This window comes from Tupaia chinensis, unplaced genomic scaffold (genome assembly GCF_000334495.1).
Source record: "Tupaia chinensis unplaced genomic scaffold, TupChi_1.0 Scaffold000091_1, whole genome shotgun sequence".
NCBI lineage: Eukaryota > Metazoa > Chordata > Mammalia > Scandentia > Tupaiidae > Tupaia > Tupaia belangeri.
Window position 1 is genome coordinate 799,729 of NW_006159553.1, and position 21,876 is coordinate 821,604.

At 43.8% G+C, this 21,876-nt stretch overlaps 1 protein-coding gene across 1 annotated transcript in view; it reads right to left on the reverse strand.

The window, feature by feature from the left end:
• The window catches only part of CACNA2D3 (calcium voltage-gated channel auxiliary subunit alpha2delta 3), a 931,343-nt gene that overhangs the window by 145,978 nt on the left and 763,489 nt on the right, over nucleotides 1–21,876 (reverse strand). Inside the window, exons 28-29 of the mRNA XM_006143064.2 lie at nucleotides 17,454–17,575; nucleotides 13,851–13,931 (exon numbers count right to left, since the gene is read on the reverse strand). Of these exons, the coding sequence (XP_006143126.1) occupies nucleotides 13,851–13,931; nucleotides 17,454–17,575 (203 nt within the window). The remainder of the gene's footprint in view (nucleotides 1–13,850; nucleotides 13,932–17,453; nucleotides 17,576–21,876) is intronic.

Consider the following 21,876-nt stretch of genomic DNA (forward strand, 5'->3'; position numbering starts at 1 on the left):
GAGTGTTTAATCTAGGCCTGGCAAATCTCAGAACAGCTGCCACCAGCCTCTCTATCCATTGCAGGAATTGCTAATAGATTATGGCTAACTTATCTGCTAAACCCAGCAAGCCTCAGAATCCCTTTAAATCTGTTTCCCAGGTACCCACTACTGATCAACCGGAGTTGACAGAGGAGATTAAACCTATTTGCTACCCTGATATAGTTCAGTGTCTTTATTTTACAGAAAGGAAATGGAAGCGTGGAAAAGGAAAGGAACTCTCTAAAAGTCACACGTAATTCATTTGGGGCCTGATCGATGCAGTGGCAGGAGCAGGGGGTTATCAGGGATAACACAGCCCACCTCTCGCCATTCTCTGCTCATTCTGCAGTGAACCATGATGGCCAGGATCACAGAATGGCCAGAATGGAGGAGAAAGGACTGTGGTGTGGCCATCTTCCCCGAGGGGTAATTTCTCACTTTCTCTCTGTTTCCCTCTGTGTCTCTCCAGCTGGTGAGAGCATATGCCTTATGGCAACAACCTAAAAAATAATTGAAAGAAAAAAAAATCAGAGGGAAACCATTCCTCCTACCTGCAGGGTGTCTGGGGACACTGAACTACACTACCTTCTACTAAGACTTTGCTGAAGGGTATGGGCTGGAAGGAGACAGGAGACTCATGTCAAAGGCCACTATAACCACCCAGGGTCGAGATGAGGGTGGACTGGCCCAGTAGGGTAGCAGGGGAGGTACTGAGAAGTGGTTAGATTCAGTACCAATTAAAGAAGGAACAAACAGCATTTATGAGAAGTTTAGTTGTTGGTGGAAGCAAAAAAAGAAGGGTTAAGAATGGTTTCAAGACCCTGATTCAAACTGTAACAGAAAATTAAAATGATATTTTTAAGACAATGAGGAATGTCAACACTGACTAGGTAACTAGGAATTATTATTTTTTTAAGGATTTCTTTTACTTAACTATATTTTATGTCTTTATTTATTTGTTTTAATTTGACCAGAGACGGACAGAAAGAGAGAAAGTGAGAAAGCAAGACAGCAGGTCTGGGACTTGAGCCATAGTCAACCATGTGGGAGTCCAGCACCCTTAATCAGCATGCCACCTGCCAGTCCCAGGAATTATTGTTTTGAGGCATTACTCTATGAAATACAAAGAAGTTCTTACCCTTTAAAGAGTCATACTGAATATTTATGGGTGAAATGATGTAATGACTCTGATTAGATTTTAAATAATGTAGGAGGATGACCAGCAGGTGGTATGGTGGTTAAGGCACTGGACACTCACATAGCTGACCTCAGTTCAAGCCCCAGACTCAGAGGCTTGAAAACCATGCTGGACACGTGTGTAGGGGTGTGTGTGTGCCCAAAATCCAGAGAGGAGAACGAAGAAGAAAGGACTGCAGTGCGGCCATCTCCCCAGGGGGTGGTTTCTCACTTTCCCTCTGTCTGCCTCTCTGGTGAGCACATGCACCTTATGGTAAAAACCTGAAATAATAATATGGGAGGATTGGTAGTGAATGGAAGAGGTTGAAACATACACTGACCACAGGTTGATGGCCACTGAGATTGGGTGAAGAATATATGGAGTTCCTTTATAGTTTTCTGTCTACTTTTGAGAATATTGAAACCTATTAAAAAAATTTAAAAAAAAAAACAAAAAACAAAAAACAACAGTGACTCCGAGGTTTTAGGACTGAATAGTTATTGGGCTGTGAGAAAAGCCATGACACATTTTTGCATAGAAAAACATGTCAGGACTTTCCCGAGGACCTGCTAGATGATGAGGATTACTGAGCTGTATTCACCTAGATCCTCCAGGAGGGATGTAACAGGAGAGTGTGAATGAAATCAGAACTTCGGCATGGAATCCATCCAATTCCATAGGCCTTTTTGGGAAAGAATGGAGACCCCGAGTAGCCAGGGTCTGTCTTGGCAGTCACCGGCTTATAGACAGTGTTTAGAGCCTTGGAGGGGGCAGGATCACAGATGGAGGCCCTTGAGGCACTCCGATATTTACAAGTCAGGAAAAGGAGTAAAGCAGCTCAGGACACTGAGAAGAGGTGGGCAGTGAGGGAGGCAAAAAAAAAAAAACAAGCAAAGAAATATTTCAAGGAAAAAAGTGATCCATACCATGAAGATCTACTACTGAGAGACCAAGAAAAATACACATCTGGAGTTCAATTTTTGGATTTGGCCATGTGGACAGTATTGGTGACCTTGATGAAAAAAATCTTTCATTCCTGATTGGAGTTGGTCCCAGGGAAAAATGGGAGAGGATGGGAGAGAAACGTAAAGCATTCAAGAATGAATAATACATAGTGCAGATAAAGTAATAAAATCATTTTCACCTAAAAACCTGACTATATCAACTGACAGCTGGAAGTTGGTAGAAAGAGGTTAGTGAAGTGTAAGCATAAAAGCCCCACGCACTGTTTTATTCTGAAATCACTTTCTATTTTTAAAGACAACTGCACACACCCATCTGCTTGAGCTGGGTCACGTACAATTGTAAAATGTGGCCTTGATGTGGAAATGACATTCAGACACTGATTCTGAGTCATGTAGATCTTTTTGCTCAGAATAGAACCCAGGAGCTCTTGGAGGGTGCAAACTGTGAGAGGCGGTAGGAAGAAAAAGCCCATGATCAGAACTGTTCTGCTCCCACCACAGATGGACCAAAGCATTTCAACGGCAAGCAAGTCCACGACGGCCTGTCCAAACGTTGCCAGGTTGCCGCGGGCTGCTCACGCCTGTCCTCTCTTCCCAGGGAGGGGTTCATGTCAGCTCCCTTAGCCTCTGTGGTCCCTTCATGTAGCATGAGTCACACACAGCACATTCTCGTCTTAACTGAGATCAAAATCCCAACGAGGTCACTAGGAGATTTGCTTGGATAAATGCAATTAAATAAATCCCCAAATCTCTCATGAGCCATGTTGCAGAAAAAAAAAAAATCCCATAAACTGTTCTTTATCAAAGCATGTGAGGGCATTTCCAACGCTCTACCGGGCATTACGTTGATTACACTCAGAGATTTATAAACTAAAGATTAAGTAAATCACTGTCTTGACTGCAATGAGAACATGTATTTTTAGAAAGCTTAGAATCTTTGATTGGGATTTTTGTGTAACCACATATACAAAAACCTTAGGCACAACCCATGGTCAACTCTTGATGCCTGAAGCTCTGTCTTCAACATCCACTTACATGACTTCTGATTTAAAGATTCACCGCATTTTTTTGATGAACATGGTGAGCTAGGTGTGGGCAAATCAGTGTTTTTCTGTTTTTGTTCTAAATCAACATATTTTAATCTAAAGTCAGGGTTGGCAGGATTTTTCTGAAAAGAGCCAGGCAGTAAATATTTTTGACTTTGTAGTCCATATGGTCTCTGTCCAACTATTCAGCTCTACCATTTGAGCAGGAAGGTGTCCATAGACAACAGGCAGAAAGCTGCATTTCACTACAACTTAGCAAAAACAGGCAAGCACTTATATCCTGAATACATAAAGAGCTTTTACAACTCATCAATAAAAAGACCAAGAAAAGTACATAGAGGCAAAGGTTACGAATAGCTATTGCTCCAAAGAAGAAAGGCAAATGGCAAGCAAAAAGATGCTCATCATAATTAGTCATTAGGAAGAAGCAAAGCCCTTCACACCCATAAGAGTGACTGAAATAAAGAAGGCAGATGACAATAAATGTTGGGGAGTATGTGGAAAGTTTGGAGCCCTCATACATGCTGGTGGGACTGTCAAACAGTGGAGCCACTTTGGAAAACAGTTTTGCAGGTCTTCAAAGTACCAAACACAGAGTTACTATATGACCCAAGAATTCTACTCCTAAGTATTTACCCAAGTGAAATAAAGACCTATGTCCTGGGACTGGTGGGTAGCATGGTAGTTAAGGTGCTGGACTTCCACATGACTGACCATAGTTTGAGTCCTGGACCTGGTAACTGGCTTTCTCACTTTTCTTTTCTCTCTCTCTGGTCAAATTAAATAATAATAATAACAATTTAAAAAACCTACATCCACACAAAAACTTTGTACATAAATGTTCATGTCAACATTTTTTTTTTAGAGGTTTTTGCTATAGGGCGCATGCACTCGCCAGACAGACAGAGAGAGACAGAGAGACAGAAAGCGAGAAATCACCCCCCAGGGGGGATGGCCATGATTCAATCCCTTCTTCTCCATTCTCCTCTCGGGATCTTGGGCACGCACGCACACGTGCCCGGCATGAGTTTTAAGCCACCAGGTCCGGGACGCGGACCATGGTCGACTACATGGGAGTTCAGCGACATAGCCATTACGCTAACTGCTGGTCTCCATGTCAACATTGTTAATAATGGCTAAAACGTGGGAATAATACAACTGTCCATCAAATTATGAATAGATTAAACAAAATGTGGTATATCCATTCAATGGAATATTATTTCACAGTTTAAGAAAATGAAGAACTGATACTTGCTACCACATGGATGAACCTTGAAAATACTATGTACACTAAGTGAAAGAAGCCAGATGTAAAAGGCCACATATTACATGATTCATCTCAAATTATGACACATCATTTCTCACAAATAGGCAAATCCATAGAGAAAGTAAATTAGTGGTTTCCTGGGGCTGGGGGTGGTGGGAGCATATGGTGAGTTCTTTGGAGATGTTGAAATAATTCTAAAATTAGATTGTGGTAATGGTTGTACAACTCTGTCGATATACTACTATAAAAGACAATAAACTGTACACTTCAGGTGAATTTTACAGTTCATAAAACCTAGCTCATGGCCAACTGCAGTTCTAATACTGGCCCCAGTGGTTTAAAAAACATGTGGGATACGTGTGAGTACATGCCCCAAATCCTGAGAGTTATAGAGAAAGGAGAAGGAATTGTTTCATGACCACACCCCACCGGGGAATGTCTCTCTCTCTCTCTCACAAGTGCACATACCCACTGGCAGTTTAAATATATGTATCGATAAAATTGCAGAAAAACCAAAATCCAAAACAGATAGCAGCCAAGATTTTGTCATGTGTCATGTGGATTGCAGTCACCAACCTCCGCTCTCAGGCACAGCTACATGAGTGTGTTGCAGAGTTTTATTACGGAACCTGTCAAGATACCACAATGATATTCCCATATGCGAGTTTTCATAGATGGAAAACATATGGGGAAAAGCACTGGCTAGCAAGTGGTGGTGGGTGTAACATACAATATTTCTTAACAACAACAGCAACAGTAATAATAAATTTGCAGCGAATGGTTATTGAACATTCAACCGTAAGCATTTATCATGTATAGACACAAACACACATATATGTATGTGTGTGTATATATCTACAAATCATAGATATATGCTCTTCTGAGTAGGGGTTTTTGATGGGGTTTATAAAGGGACAATGACCCTTGGGAGCAAATGATCTGGAGAGTTAGCAAAGCAGATCCAGTTTCTTGAAACTCTGGGCTATTTTTACTCCTGGGGCAGTAATCTTCAGCGTGCCCTTGTCACTGGCCACTGTGGTATGTACAGCAGCTGTTCTAACGGCCAGTTCAACCCTCAAATTCTGAAACCTATAACTGTATTACTAATCTACCCTTATAGGTTGCTACTGTCCATCCTGCTGGTTTAGACCACCTTTGTCCCTGCACTGGACCCATTCAGCAGTTTAAACGAACAAATGCCAAACACATAAAAAAGCCCTACATCATAACTGATCCTTACAGCAAAGACTTGCCTGGTTCCTACCTTTCCCTGGGCCACCTACCCACCTGCCTGCCAGCTTTGCTCTTAGTCCTGGTAAATGCCTGTTATATCCAGGAGGCTCATTCAGGTCTTACAGGACCCGCGTGGACCATGGACACAGGTGTGAAAAGTCTCATTCCAAATCCTTTGGAGATTCTTCGAGAAGCTAGTTCTCCCCACCAAGAATGTTCATCTATGGACGTTTGCATGATGCTGCATCTCACTCACCAGTGAGGTCTCTGCTCGTGTCACCTCATCATGGAGGCCTTTCTTAACCACCTCCTAACCCAGACAGCCGCTACCACCTACGTGTCCAAGCACACGTTAGAACACCAGAGTGCTTCTCTCCCCATGGCCACCACCAACCACACTTCATCTCGTTTTCCTGCTCTTTCTTCTAGAGAGCATTTACCATAACTGGACATGTCTTCCCTGCCTCCTACTCCTACAATCTGTCACCTGCGGCTCCCACATAAACGCAGGCTCCCATTGGCAGCCACTTCACCATGCTCAGTGTTCCCTCTGGTTGCTGCAGCATTTCAGTGGAAGGCTCTTTCAGGGGTCACTCCAGTCTCTGGCCACTGGATGCGAAGTGTCCTTGTCACTGTGTCACCCAGCAGTCGCCCTGATGCACTCTGTAATGCCCTCTGGGGTGCTTGTTCACAGGTGCATCCCCTGCACTAGGCACAAATCTAGAAAGACATATTTATTCCATGATTTCATTAAAAAACAAAGCAAGATCATGTACGGATGAGTCTCTCCGGGAAAACCGTGAATTTGGAAGTTCCACGAGTTGAAGTCTGCCTGTCGTTTCTGCCGGTGTTTCAGTCTCGCCACTGCTGCCATTCTGTACCAGGCAGTTCTTCGTTGGCACCATCCTGTGCTTTGCCAGAGGTTTAGCACCATTCCTGACCTCTACCCACTAGATGCCAGCAGCACCCCTCCTAACTGGCAGTGACAATCCGAAATGTTTCTAGTTGTTGCCAAATGTCCCCTCGGGACAACTGCCCACAGTTGCAAATTACTGGTTTAATCAATAAGTATTATTTTTGACAAGATAAAGTGTTCTCTTTGCTCAGATTTAATACATGGAAGCTTATCTGTGCAGGCAACGCATGACTAGTTCCTTCACTCATAACAAATACGTGAGACACCATTATTAAGACAAATGCCACCCTGTAACATTTCGCCAACAATATTCATGGAGGGTCCACATGAAACACCACACTTGGTTTAAACACAACGTACACAACGACAGCTAACACTCAGTGGTGTTAATCAATCACTTTCCTAATGAGCTAGCGAAAATAAGATCTTCCCCCTCATTACATGCCTTGAATTATGCAAATGAGACCACATAACCCACATTTCCAAATTCCCTCCAATGAATGGATCTAATTGTGGTCCCGTCTCTTGCAAACAGGCTGGTAGATCAGAGCTCCTAACATGCACTAAAAGCCAATGAAGTTTACAATTAAAATAGGCAGGGGCCCGCGGGTGGTGCAGTGGTTAAGGTGCTAAACTCCCATGAGGTCAACTCCAGTTTGAGTCCCGGGACTTGAAAGTCACACTGGGCATATGTATGCGCAAGCCTGAAATCCTGAGAGGAGGATGGAAGAGAAAGGACTGTGGCACCTGAGAGGTGATTTCTCAGTTTCCCTCTCCCTCTCTCTCTTCTGGCGAGCACATTCACCCTATGGCAAAAACCTTAAAAAAGGAGAACATTTTTGACAGGTTAATTGTTATGTCAATAATGCTGTTTAATAATTAAAATAAAAACTGTTTCTATGAGAAAATGATGTCTATAATGTATTTTTTCTGTGCTGATCAGCATCACCTGAGATGTTCAGAGACCTCGGAAATGGCATCTACTGATGCAGTGATAATTACTGGTCCAACGCAGTTGTCACTAGGATGGGGCACCAGTTTTTCTCCTCTTTACAATGTTCATATTGGGGCTGGGAGGTGACGTGCTGGGTAAGGCATTGTACTCACATATGGCCGACTACAGTTCAAGTCCAGGACCTGGCAACTTGCTTTCTCACTTTTCCTCTCTCTGGTCAAATTAAACATTAATAATAACAACAACAATAACTAATTTTTTTAAATGTTCATATTGGTCTGTGTCAGATTATGACGCTATGGACTGGAATTTTAGCTGCTGAGTGTCTTTCCTACAGTTTGAGTCAATATTGTTTTCACCGACTAGTCAGCACATTACTCTGCTTAGAATTTCTCATGAGTTTACCAGGTATTAGACTTACCCTTGGCATTGGGAATGAAAAGATAACTGGGGGATCAGCAGAAGGCATAATGCTTACGTCGCTGGACTCCCACGTAGTTGACTGTGGTTCGAGTTCCAGACCCAGCAGCTTAAAACTCATGCCGGGTGCATGTACATGCATGCTCAAGATCCCGAGAGGAGAATGGAGGAAAAAGGATTGCGGCATGACCATCCATCCGGGATGTGATTTCTTGCTTTCTGTCTCTGTCTCTTCAGTGAACACATGAACCCTACAGCAAAAATCTCTCGTAAAAAAAAAAAAAAGATAACTGGGATAGTCCTTGTCCTTGGAAAATGTACAGTGACTTAAGAAATCAAAATGAGAGACAAGCAGTTGGCATAATGGCTATGTTGCTGGACACCTATGTAGTTGACTGCAGTTTGAGTCTCAGACCTGGTGCCTTAAACTCGCGCCGGAAGCGTGTGCGTGAGTGCCCAAGATCCTGAGAGGAGAATGGAGGAGAAAAGACTGTGGCATGGCCATCCCCCTTGGGAGGTGACTTCTCACTTTCTGTCTCTCTGTCTCTCTCTGTCTTTCTGGTGAGCTCATGCGCCCTATAGCAAAAACCTCTGGAAAAAAAAGCAAAAGAAACATGTTTAGGAAGCAATTTTAGATTTTCTATGTTAAAATGTGCATTTTAAAGCAAACGCAAATAATTCAGAATTCATTATTTATTAAATCTGTTTTTTCTTTAATTGCCAGAGGGCATGTATGCTCACTAAGAGGAAGAGAGTGAGAAAACACCCTCCCCTCATGGGCTTTGGTCATGTCACAGTTCCTTCACTCTACCATCCTTCTGGGATCTGGGGCACACATGCATGTGTTCCTGGTGTGTTTTTAAGCCTCCAGGATGAGATTCAAACCATGAGTGGCCATGTGCAAGCCGGCTTCCTTAACCATAACCAGTCTGATTATTATTTTAAAGATTTAGAAGCCTGAACTTAGTAATAAAAGGTGAGGTTGGGCATTCTGTGTTTGTCAGAGGGAGAGTTTCACAGGTGAATGAGGAGACCAACCAAACAATTGGAGGAGGGGCAGAAGCTACCTGCAGGGTCAGTCCTCCCTCCTTGGCACCCTCCTTCCTTCCTGTGCATTTCCTGTTTTCTCCACATTTCCACCCTCGCGTGGAACCAGCAGGTCTCTCCATCAAGACTGGAGTGAAAAATTGCCGCCACGATCTAGGTAATTTATAGAACTCAAGTTGACAGTGAGTCAGTCAGCAAGGGCACAGTAGGTTTCTATGAGTTCAAGTTCAATTTATATAGGTCTCACTGAGGGTCAACCCACCATGCTCCAGGTATTCCACTGGGTCTTGCTGATGAGGGGAAGAAGATTCAAAAAAAAAAAAAAAAAAAGGCAAAAATCCTTGACCTCCAGAAGCTCCCAGATAGTCATCTCACTTTTCAGTCCACTTCCCCTGTATGCCCGCAGGTTTACAATGAGCTGCTACATTACAGGCCTAGCCATTACAGAGCCTTGGTTATTACTCATCGATAGCTGGAGTGACTAGCAAAAGCTGGAGCTCAGGAAATATTTACCGACCAAATCAATGAATATGCTGCCAACCCCAAGATAAAAGTGGGAGACACCCCCTAAATCCTAATTTTTCTATACTTCCTTATATCTAGGTATTTTCTTGCTTGTTTTTCCATTTAATCCCTAAACTGACACAGAGTATGGCAAGGGAGGTAATAATTCCAACCTGATTTTAGACCCTTAAAGATGCAGGACCCCACATTTAACGAGCTATAGGATGAGGTTTGTATTTCCAATAACAGCTAAAAATATGGATTACAGGCCTGACACCTACAGATGGTTCCAGGCTTTGGAGAAACTCAGAAGGCCAGAGGGAAAGGCCTACCCCTTCTTCCCTTGCAGCGGGAAGGCAGGTAAGAAAACACAGCACACTGGTGGCAGCTGGAGAGCTGGCAGGCTTTCCGAGGGAAGGACTGGAAGCAACGTCACAGGCCAAGAAGACGGATGGGGCCTGTTTGTGCATGAAGGCTGACGTACAAATGGAATCCTGCCCAGTTTGGCTGGCCTTTCTTCAAAGGTGTCATTGACAGATGAGTATTGAAATGCTTTTGTTTAAAAAAAAAAAAAAAAAAAAAAAAAGAAAGGAGAAAAAAAAATAAAAAAGGAACGCAAGAAGAGAATAAAATGAAAAATATCTCTTTCTACTGCAGACACAATCAGAACGGATGTGAGACTACCAGATCAGGCCTCCGAGTCCTTTCAAAGGAGCCCTTGATCATTAGTGGCCACGTTGTACACCTTTTCTTCCAGAGGAGTTTGCCTTGAGCACAAGGATCTCATTGAAACCCCAGTGACTGCTGGTCGGCTGGACCCCATCTGCTGCTGGAAGCACGTGATGGGGACAGGCCTGCTCGCATATTCATCTTCATCTGCCAAAACAAGGCTTCTTCCCCGATTCAATCGGCCTTTTTAATTTCTCAGTAGTAAACAATGTCTACTTAATTTGTGGAAGATATGCAGCAGGGAGTTACTGAACCTAATCACCCAGCGACCTGATGGGTGAGTCAGAGTCATGACATGGGATTGTGTGGAAGAGGAGGCAGAAGGGTCCCCCTGAGGTTACTGCCTTTGTGGGGCTGCACTGATGGCAGCTTCAAGAGCAAAAACAAGCAATTCTGTTTTAGCTCATGTCTACCAAACACAGCTTAAAAAGGAGGTTAATCATCACCAATCTTCAACGGTTAGAACTAAGTACAGTTTCTCAGATGACCTTGTGTCTTGGTCTTGCTCTTCTGAAGATGGGGACCAGGTGACACACATGAAGAAGCAAGAAACAAGAGAATGTCATTTCTGCCCACTCAGGAGAAACCAAATCATCTCTCGTGACTCACCCAAGGACTCTGGCCAGCTATGTAGCTCAGCAAGAGAGCAGGGAGCACTTGGAAAATGTATGTTCTCTAGACTACGGGGTGCTCACGCTGTTCACATTTACCCATCCTCAGCCAAGTAGGTGTTTATGAAATATAAGGCATTCAGAAACATGCCAAGTACAATAGCTCGTAAACTTGGCCAGAGGTAGCTGAGGTAGGTACAGTGACCTTAGGGCTGACCCTGAGCACCCACCATGATGACTGAATCAGAAACCCAAGGAGAGGAGTTTAAAAAGAAATCTCTTTAGTGCTATGTACAGCAGTAGCACAGTACTTCATGATGCGAAAGCCCGTGGGAAGGTCCTGGGTTTGCATCCTAAGCTCTCTCCGAGTATGCTAGGCATGCATGCACACAGTTGTGATTATAGCTGGCTGAGGTCAGGGTTGGATCCCAAAATGAAGACCCTGTTGGGGACTTGTCTCAATCTCTTTCTCATGAAATAAATAAAAATTAAAAAAAAAAAGAAAAGAAAAAAGAAAGCTAGCTCCTTGGCCTGGGAGTTAAGGTAGTCAGATCCCATATGGCTGATTTCATGGTTCGAGTCCCTGTCTTGGTGGCTTGAAAAACACATAGGGCATGTGTGCATGTGTGCCTCAAATCACAACAAGCTGGAGAAATGGAGAATAAGGGATTGAGGTGTGTCCATGTTCCTTGAAGGAGTATTTTCTCCCTCTTTTTCTCTCTCTCCATCATTCTCTCTGGAGAATGCATGTACCCTCTGGGAGATGTTTTTAAAAAAAGAAAAAGAAGAAAAGAGGAAAAATTCTTAAAAAAAAGAAATTAATTAATTTCAGGCTCAGATTTGGAGCCCTACCTAAAGTCCAGGCATGGTAAAGAACGCCCTCAATTTTAGCTGGGAGGCTGAGGCGGGAAGACTGTGACAGAGCTTGCACTAAAAAAAAATATAAAACATGGGACCAGCAGTTAGCATAATGGCTATGTCACTGGACTCCCATGTAGTCGACCATGGTCCGCGTCCCGGACCCGGTGGCTTAAAACTCACACCGGGCGTGTGTGCGTGTGTGCCCAAGATCCCAAGAGGAGAATGGAGGAGAAGGGATTGCAGCACGGCCATCCTGCCTGGGGGGTGATTTCTCACTTTCTGTCTCTGTCTTTCTGGTGAGCACACATATAGCAAAAAAACCTCCAAAACCAAAATTCAGACAGATGGACAAACAGCTTTGGCCAGATTATGTCTCTGACACCTGCTATGTGTGCCCCCTTCCCCACCCCCAGGAGATAACACATATTCTGAATTGGCTGGCTGGGCCAGGCTGCAGGTAAAAATGTCTGACCTCCTTTAAGCAAAAATAAACCTTGCTGAGTTAAATGATCCTGTCTCTTCAAGGAACATGAGGCATTAAGTGACAAAATTCGAAGACAGCAACCATGAATTCTCAGAGCCCGTATCTCCTGGCTGATTAATTCTAGGTCTGCCTCGTTCGAGATGAACTACAGACCAGGTACATGAGACGGCCCTCCTTGTCATAGTCAACACCAGGATGACTGTCCCCAAATTGTTCAATCCCTACTAATGCAATTATGATCGCAGGCTAAGTCGGAAAGAAAGTGGGGAAGTAATATTCTCTAGCCAGAGAACCACCACGTCAGAGATGACTGTCTCATCTTCTCCACGTGCCTTTCCTTCCCACAGATATGCACAGTATGCAAAGACACCGAGGCTGATGTTTAAAGTCATCCTGAACTGGATGCTACTGAGGGAGGCTGCCTGGGTGCCCCGATGGCCTGGTGGTCAAGGAGGACTGACTCGGCCAACTATGCGGTTCGAATCCCCACCCCCAATGGCTTGAAAAACACATTGGGCATGTGTGCATGTTGCTCAAAATCCTGGATGGAAAAATAGAGGAGAGAGAGTACAGCACTGCCATGCCCCATTGGGAGAAACTTCTTCCTCTCCTCTCTCTCTCTCTCTCTCTCTCTCTCTGGCAAGCACATCGCCCTCCGGAGACATAAAGAAAGAAAGAAAAATAATAAAAAAGAAACAAACAAACACAAAAACAAAATGGATGGAGGCTGCCTGAAAACGAAATCACTTCTTTTGGAAAACCTCGCCAGTGTCAGGATGGTGCTTGGAGCGAATCTCCAATCCATTAACCAGTGGATCCAACAATCAATCAGAAATAGACTGTGTGCCAGACATGCTCTTAGTCCCTGTTTTTGTCACAGCTGTGCTTGAAAGGAGGATTGTGGCATTCCCAGCTCTTCAGGTCCAATACCAGTGAAAGTCCCCAGCCAGTCACCAACGTCCACAGATGCTTGTAAGAGATGAAAAATGGGAAAAACCACAAACAGGGCTATTTTGACAACTCGATTGTGAAATGCTTCACTTTCCTCTGGCCCCAAACCCAGCACCTGCAGATACACTTAATTCCCCAAGGGGATTAGGGTGATGAAAATTCCAGTCTTTCCAAGAGGGGGTATTTTGGCTTATGTTTGCCTCAAACAAATCCATACTTTCCTCATATGCCATGTTCACCCCGATGATACGAAAGTTGGAGATCCAGAGTTTACTTTAAATGAACATGTTACACACTGTGCAAAATTTCTCCTTTGCAGGTACCAATTGTTTACTGGCTACAAACTAAAGAATAGACAGGCTAGGAAAGATTGCTTTCTGTTTTCACATTCAACACCACCACTTGCCAGAGCCTTGGTTTGGAGAAGATAACATGAAGCTAAACAGAAAATAATGACTTTTTTCCCCCCTCCTTTCAGAACCTACTTTTTGGAGAATAAACCTGCTACACGGAAATATCAGGTTGTCGAAAAAGTCATGAAGCATTTTTGCATAGATAAACATAGAAAAATAAGTAATCATTTTTCCAACAACCCGAGAGTTGACTGGCCAGATGAACGGACACCACGCATACTCTATATTCACTCGTCGAACCACTGTTTACCTGCTACCACGGGCGACTTCCGTTCATCCAGAAGCTGGATGGAGGTACTCGCAGTCACCACGTTGCTTTTGTTGACCGTTCCTGTAAGAAGAAAAACCACCATGACAGAATGGATCTAGTTACAGGTACACTGTATGGGAGTTACTGCACTGGCTCACAGTCACTGATTCTGCAAATCGTTCTGGGGCTCGGATCCCAGAACCCAGAGACCTCTGGGCAGTGGACGCTCTGTCCACTCTGCAGGCCACTGGTGCCAGGCAGTCAGCTCTCTTGGCTGATGGACTCAGCACGGAGCTGTGACCACCTGCACTGGGGAACATCCAGCCTTATCACGTAGAAACCACCGACCACCACAGAGGGCCCACCTTTCTCTTAATCTGCGGTTACTTATTATGTGTTCACTTGAGTCAGTCATCACAGTTATTTCGCCTCTTGAAATATTGCTGTGAGAGGTGTATGAAGCCTTGGAAATTATTTTACAAGCAGTTGGCAGTGAAGCTCTGATTTGTCCATTAAATCTTTACTGATCTATAAAATTCTAATTTCCAACCCCCTTTTTCTGAAAACCCTTCTAAACAGGGACAGAGCTGGAATGCAATCTTTACTCCAAACCCTTACTAATCCGGGAACAATATGGCATTAGCAGTAAGAGATTTCAATTACTAACAATGGTTCCAATGCCCAGGAATTAAAAGCCACTGGCTGAGCTCAAATTCTGACTGCCCAGAGTCAATAACTGTTAGTCGGATGCCTGACTTATAAAAGGTGCTCGATGTATGTGAGCTGAATGGAATCCAACTGAATTGAAAAGTAAACAAAAGTCAGGCTTCAATTTGAATTCATTTATGACCGAAATAATTAGGAATTTCTCCTGGTCCAAGTCTAAGCACAATAAAAACCAGCTATTTCTCCACTGGCCACAGGTATTCAACACATAGCAGAGAGAACGCCAACACAACGGCTTATACGTGGTGATTTTACAGATTTTACCTGAGTCTGAAGGGCTCATGAAATCTCTGAAAGTGATTATGGGAGGTGAATCACACATGTCTGACTGTGGTTCAAATCCTGGCCCTATAGACTTGAAAAATACATAGAGTATATGTGCATGTGTGCCCCAAAACCTAACAGGATGGAGAAATGGAGGAGAAGGGATTGTGGTATAACCACATCTTATGAGGAGGTGCTTTCTCCCTCAACTAAAAAAAAGAATAGTAATTAAAAAAAAAACAACAGTTTCAGGGGACCAGCAGTTAGCGTAATGGCTATGTCACTCGACTCCCATGTAGTCGACTGCGATTCGAGTCCTGGACCCGGTGGCTTAAACTCACGCCGGGCGCGTGTGCGTGCGTGCCCAAGATCCTGAAAGATGAATGGAGGAGAAGGGATTGCGACGTGGCCATCCCCCCTGGGGGTGATTTCTCGCTTTCTGTCTCTCTGTCTCTCTCTGTCTTTCTGGCAAGCACACATGCCCTATAGCAAAAACCTCTCCAAGAAAAGGAAAAAAAAAAAAGACATTTTCAGGGGCTGGCGGGTGGTGTGTTGGTTAAGGACACTGGACTCCCACATGGCCGACCATGGTTCAAGTCTTGGACCTGACAGCTTGCTTTTTCACTTTCTCTCTCTCACTCTGTCCCTCTCTGGTCAAATTAAAAATGAATGAATGAATGAAGTAAAATAAAATAATTCTTTTTGTTTTTTGGAGAGGTTGTTGCTATAGGGCGTGTGCACTCGCCAGAGAGAGAGACATAGAGACAGAAAGTGAGAAATCACTACGTGGGAGTCCAGCGACATAGCCATTATGCTAACTGCTGGTTCCCAATAAAATAATTCTTAAAAAATAAAAAAAAGACAAGATTAAAAAGACAGTTTCAGAAAAAATTGTCCCTGTCACCAAAAGCCAGTTCAATAACAGCTTTTGTTGATCAGAATTCCTTTTTCCAATACAGAATTCTTTCCGGAAAAACAGAGAATCACCAGGTAAACTGACAGGAGGAGCAGTCCCATACAAATGAACACACACAAAGCAGTCTGGGAGGATGCTCTCATTTTCCATGGCTCCTCGTCTCTGGAAGCTCTGGGTAAAAGCCATGTTGTCGCAAAGGAGATAACTTGATGGTTCCAGAATAAAACCAGAAGAGCAGTGAGCTAAGTTCTACTTTTTTCTCTAAAGTATGTGAAGAAGGGTATCTGACGAGATTGCTTGCTAGATGATGATGATATAATTCATAGGTTTACAGAATGAAAGGCTCCACTGCTTCTTGGCTCATATTTTCAGCAATAAAGAGAAGAAAGAACTTCAGACAACTGGAATTGATATTTGTATGGAGATGCATACAGAAGCCTATTAGCCAAGGAGCAGAGACTCAAAGTTTAGACCGCAAAGGAACTCAATAAGTGACCTAGACTGAAACTCTCTCTGCCGTTCTTGACATTCAGGCTTCTCTTGACTATCTCCATAAATGAGGAGCCGTCTTCCAAACCGTTAGTCAGACTAACCAAGAAAAACAGAGAAAGGAACTGGATAAATACAATCCATGACAACTCAGGCACTACAACAAGAGGTGTCATGGGAATACAAAAGAACATGAGAGAATACTACCCACTGAGTCCATTCGGCTACGTATGGGACGACTCTGGCTGACATGTCTTCTACAAATTTCAAAAGCTCTTTTTCTGAAATCCTTTCATTCATGGGAATGAGAAGGCACCAGGGCCAATGAGGGAGCTCTGACCGTAAGCCTTAGAGTGCTTCCCTTAGGGTGGAGCTAGGAAGGCTTATAATAGAGGTTAATACGAAAGGTCCTCCTTTTCTAAGATGCAACGGTAGATGGAACTTCCCAGAGCTGCCAGGGTTTCAGAGTGAGCTCTGTGTCATCTATGAAATTCCCACAATACTCAGCATAGAACTTACACAGAGGGAGCACCAAAAATATTGGACACAAGAACATACTGAGGACAATCGAGATGTAGCTTGAGTTTGTCCTGCTTCTAAAACTGGGTAAAATAAGACAGCGTTGAGTTCTTTTTCGAGGCTGGTGTGTGTGTTTGTGTGTGTATGTGTAGGGGGTGACCTTAACCTTTTCATGATGTCCTGAAACCTCAGGACTAGAAGAGGCACTGTAATATGTCTCTCTTCGATCACTGCAGCCCTCTGTCAGAGAGCACAGGTCTATACGAAATCGGTCATTGCTACTGCATGTAGATCTCAATCAATTCCGTGCCAATGGGGAACTGTGCACCTCTATGGTGATGAGACTCACTGAACTTTCTGGCAAAGGATGCCTGAACTTTCTGTAAGTGGGACCAGGATCTCCTTAAGAAAAATCAACTGAGAAATGTGTATTTGAAGTCCTCAGTGTACAAAAATACCAGTCCTGGCATGGCCTTTGCACAATTTGGTTAAGTAAACCTGTCGTTTTATTTGGGGCGATTACAGTGACAGAGCGGGCCACTGGTTCAGAGTTGGGGTGATACTCAGCCTTGGCTCTGGAGGCTGCACCTGGCTCCCCTCAGTGTTCAGGCCTCTCCCCCATACTCTGCACATAATGCCTGGGCCACAGGACAAGACAGACAGAACCTTGCCTCCCACAGGACACCCACCTGTGCTGAACGGGATGGAGTAGACGAAGCTCCCTGGGATCTGCTCAGCAGCTCTTCGGTACCAGAGAGGGAAATGGTCTGCATTGAAAATGTTCTCCTTGTCCCCAGCTTTCAGGAAGTCCCTTGAAATGGAAAAAACAAGAGCATTGTGCCATTCTGCGAGGAACAGGTGGGCATGTAAACTAATTAAGCTTAAATCCCACAGCCTCTGGCAGGTAGATCCGGGGTCGGCTGTTCGACCAGCTTGCCTTTCTCAGTACAGAGGGCATCTGAGTTAACCCTGTGCACCACCAGGTATCAGAGGAATCCTGCAGGGCCTAATGGTCACATTCTGTGTGGGTGGAATCATTTTCCTAATAGACACAGGAACTAATTAGAACAAGTGCAGGGGCCGGCAGGTGGCATGGTGGTTAAGGGTGCTGGACTCCAACACGGCCGACTGCGATTCGGGTCCTGGACTTGGTGGCTTGCTTCCTCACTTCCTTCCCACCACCCCCGTCAAATTAAAATGAATAAATAAATTAAATTAAATTAAAGAATTCTTTTTAAAAATAGAATGAGTGTAAAGAAGGTAAATCACTCTTCTTAGAAAGTATAAAGGACAGGAACTGGATGAGGTACAGTGAAAAAATGTGATGTTCTGTCAAACTAACCCATGTGAGAAAGTTCTGGGTCCACTTCCAGAGGCCTCCTAACTACACTGGGCATGGACATACCCATGACCTGGGGTTGGCTGAGGGTGAATTATGGCATTGGGGGCCAGCAGGTGGCATGGTGGTTAAAGGTGCTGGATTCTCACATGGCTGACTGTGGTTCAAGTCCTGGACCTGGCAGCTTGCTTTCTCATTTCCCTTTCTCTGTGTATGTGTCTCTGTCTGGTCAAATTGAAAAATAATAACAAATGGAATTAAATAAAAATAAATAATTCTTTTTATAAAAGAGTCTATTGGAAGTGCTATCTCTCTGTCTCACTTTTTATCTCCCTGTATTTCTCATTCATGGAATAAATAAATCAATACACTTGTGTAAAGAGTACAAAGGGGACCAACAGGTGGCATGGTAGTTAAGGCAGCTGGATCACAAATAGTCAACTGCTCAGTTGAGTCCTGGACCTGGTAGCTTGAACAACTGCTGCATGTGTGGCTGCGTGCCCAAAACCTGATAGAAGTGGAGAAGACAGGGTTGTGGCATGGCCATCCCCCAGGGGGTGCTTTCTCACTTTCATGTCTCTCTCTCTCTGGCTGGCGCCTATGCGCTATAGAAAATAAAATAAAATGCAAAGGACATAAACATGGGCCCATGGAGGGATCTTTGCACCTCTCCACTCACCTCCTTGTTCTCCAGACAAGCAGGGCTGCTCATAGACCGCCCCCCCCGCCCCCCGTGAACCCCCACTCTCCCACTTCCCTGCTTCTGCTGTGAACCTCTGTCTAACCAGAAGGCTATCCTGCACTGTCCACCCCATAGCTTCCTCTCAGTCATATTCAGTTTATTTTTTAAAATTAATTTAACTTACAATAGTAGTTGTGTATAATTGTGGGGTACAGTGCAATATTTTGATTTATGTATACACACCTGAAAGATTAAATCTAATTAACATATCTATCACCTCACCAACTTTTTTTTTTTTCCATTTTGAAATGCAGGATACATCTCAAGGTACATCTCAAATACCACCTATCTCATGAATTCAGAGAAACATGTGTGCTTGCTGCACGCTGGGTCCCCAAGGCCCTGCAGACCTTACTGTCACTCAGCCTTCTTTTTTTGGTCTCATCAGCAAAGCTGTCCCCTGCCTGAACCTCGCAACATCTCTGAGACCAGAAGCTTCGTTCCCAGTTGTACTCGGCTTCTCAGAGCCTTATATGTTCTGAAGTCCCAATGAGTGTAGACTTCACCGGCCTCGAGAGAGTCCCATTTACTCCCCAGCATATGAGTGTGCATCTTGGCTGATATGGTCCAACCTCGGAAAGGAAATGACTGCCTGGCTAGGCCACAGTCTGCAGAGAGCTTTCAGGAAGGGAGACCAATCGGGGTACAATGACTAGGTAGGTAAAGGCCACAGCTGGATTCAAATTGGCACCACTCTCAAGTCAGCCATGTGCACCATGGAGTTGAATCACATGGGACAGGGAGGGACCTTTTATTTTAAAACTATTCATTTAATTTTATATATTATTATTATTATGTTAATAGGCTATAGGTTATGTGTGCTCACCACAGAGAGAGTGAAAGTGAGAAAGCAAGCCTCCAGGTCCAGGACTTGAATCATGGTTGGCCATGTGGAAGTCCAGTGCTTTAATCACCATGCCACCTGCTGGCCCTGGAGGGATGTTCTAATGCTGAGTTATTACTAGTTAATCTCCTGAACTTGGCACACTGCTCAAGAAAACACTCTGTAGTACAGAGTACAGTCAACCGGAGAGGTCAGATGGAAGGCAGGGACATACTGTCAATACTGGGGATGATGGTAAAGGGACAGAGCCAGGAACCATAACTGACCTACTTCCAAATGCAAGAAGTAGAGACAGGGGATGGGACCCCAGCCTAGTGGACTAATGATCCCAGGGCAGCAAATTTACATGATCTAGCTCTCTCCTCAATACTTTGTAACCTTTTTTTCAAGCCCGAGGCAAAAACAAAATACTGGGTTGCTGGGAAAGTCATAATGTGGTTTTTTATGCAAAAATACATTATGACTTTTTTGATAATCCAATAGAAAAAATCAGAAATTCCAAAAGTTTCTTGGCCTTGACTTGAAGATAGTCACATAGCTGGATCTTACTTTTTCTTTTTCTTAAATAATTATTTTATTTAACTTTATTTATTTATTAATTTATTTATTTAAATTTTGACCAGAGAAGGATAGAGTGAGAGAGAGAGAGAGAAAGAGAAAGTGAGAAAGCAAGTCACCAGGTCTGGGACTTGAACCACAGTCAGCCATGTGGGAGTCTAGCAACCTTAACCATCACGCCACCTTCTGGCCCTCACACAGCTGGATCTTAATGAATACCATTCAGTGTGGAAGTGTGGAAAGAGAGGCTATAAACGACCCTATGGTAATAGCTGAGGCACCTCTATATGAATCAATGACATGAGTTTCTTTTTTCTTTTTTTCTCAAGAGGTTTTTGCTATAGGGCCCGTGCGCTCGCCAGACAGACAAAGACAGACAGAGAGACAGAAAACAAGAAATCACCCCCCAGGGGGTATGGCCATGCTGCAATCCCTTCTCCTCCATTCTCCTCTCGGGATCTTGGGCATGTACGCACATGCGCCTGGCGTGAGTTTAAGCCAACGGGTCCGAGACTTGAACCGCAGTCGACTACATGGGAATCCAGTGACATAGCCATTACGCTAACTGCTGGTCCCAATGACATGAGTTTCTTGAAGACACAAGAATGATTTCAGCCACCCAGTGAATACCTACTCTGTGTCACAGTACTGCACAGGGAAAGAACTTATAATTGTAAGTATTTCCAGCTTCCATCCATGTGCGTGTGTGTGTATACACATCTATGTGTGCATGTGTGTATGTACTAGGTTGTCAGAAAAGTCATGGTGTACTTTTGTTTGTTTTTCTATGCAAAAATGCATCATGACTTTCCCAATGACCCAATATATATATTTACGTATTTATACACACATATTATATATATTATATAATATATACAATATATTATGTATATAAATATATTATGTATTTATATTATATATATTAAATACACATGCAAAATATTACATATAACATTTTTATATGTAATATATGTAGTATTATATATAATATATACTATATAGTATATACACTATATAGTGTACACTATAATATATACACTATATAGTGCACACACACACACACATACACCCTCACCTTTCAGATAAACAGAATTAAAGACACACAAGTGAGTCAGGCACATGTCCCGGAGCTGCTGAACAATGTGCCGTTGTCTTTCAAATCTGTCACAACGCCAGACATGAGGCTGGCAAGGTGTCACATCTTGTTACAACTTTTCTTGTTGGCTTGTTGTAACCTCAGTCCCCACCACAGCCTCCCTCGCTCAGCACTGGGAAACCTCTTCCTGTGTCTCCCTTCATCTGCCTGGATCCCAGTAGGAGAAGGCATCCCTAGTCCTTCCTAGGAACTTGCCCTCTGGACAAAGAACTGTTTGCGGGTAAAGGGCTAAAAAGGGTTTTAAAAACACCAAGTCACACCTGTACTCAATTTCAGAAATGATAACTGTGAGCTATAGAGAAAACAGAAGTCTCGAATGGCTGTCTAGAATGGCCACGGTGGCATCCGGAAGCATCTAGAAATGGATCGCTCTGCTGTTTGCCAGACTTGGTGTAGTCAGGCAGTGTGGTGAGCACCAGGGCCTCCTCTGGCAGAGGGGAGCAGCCCTGCTGAGCTGGGGCTGCGCGGGGACG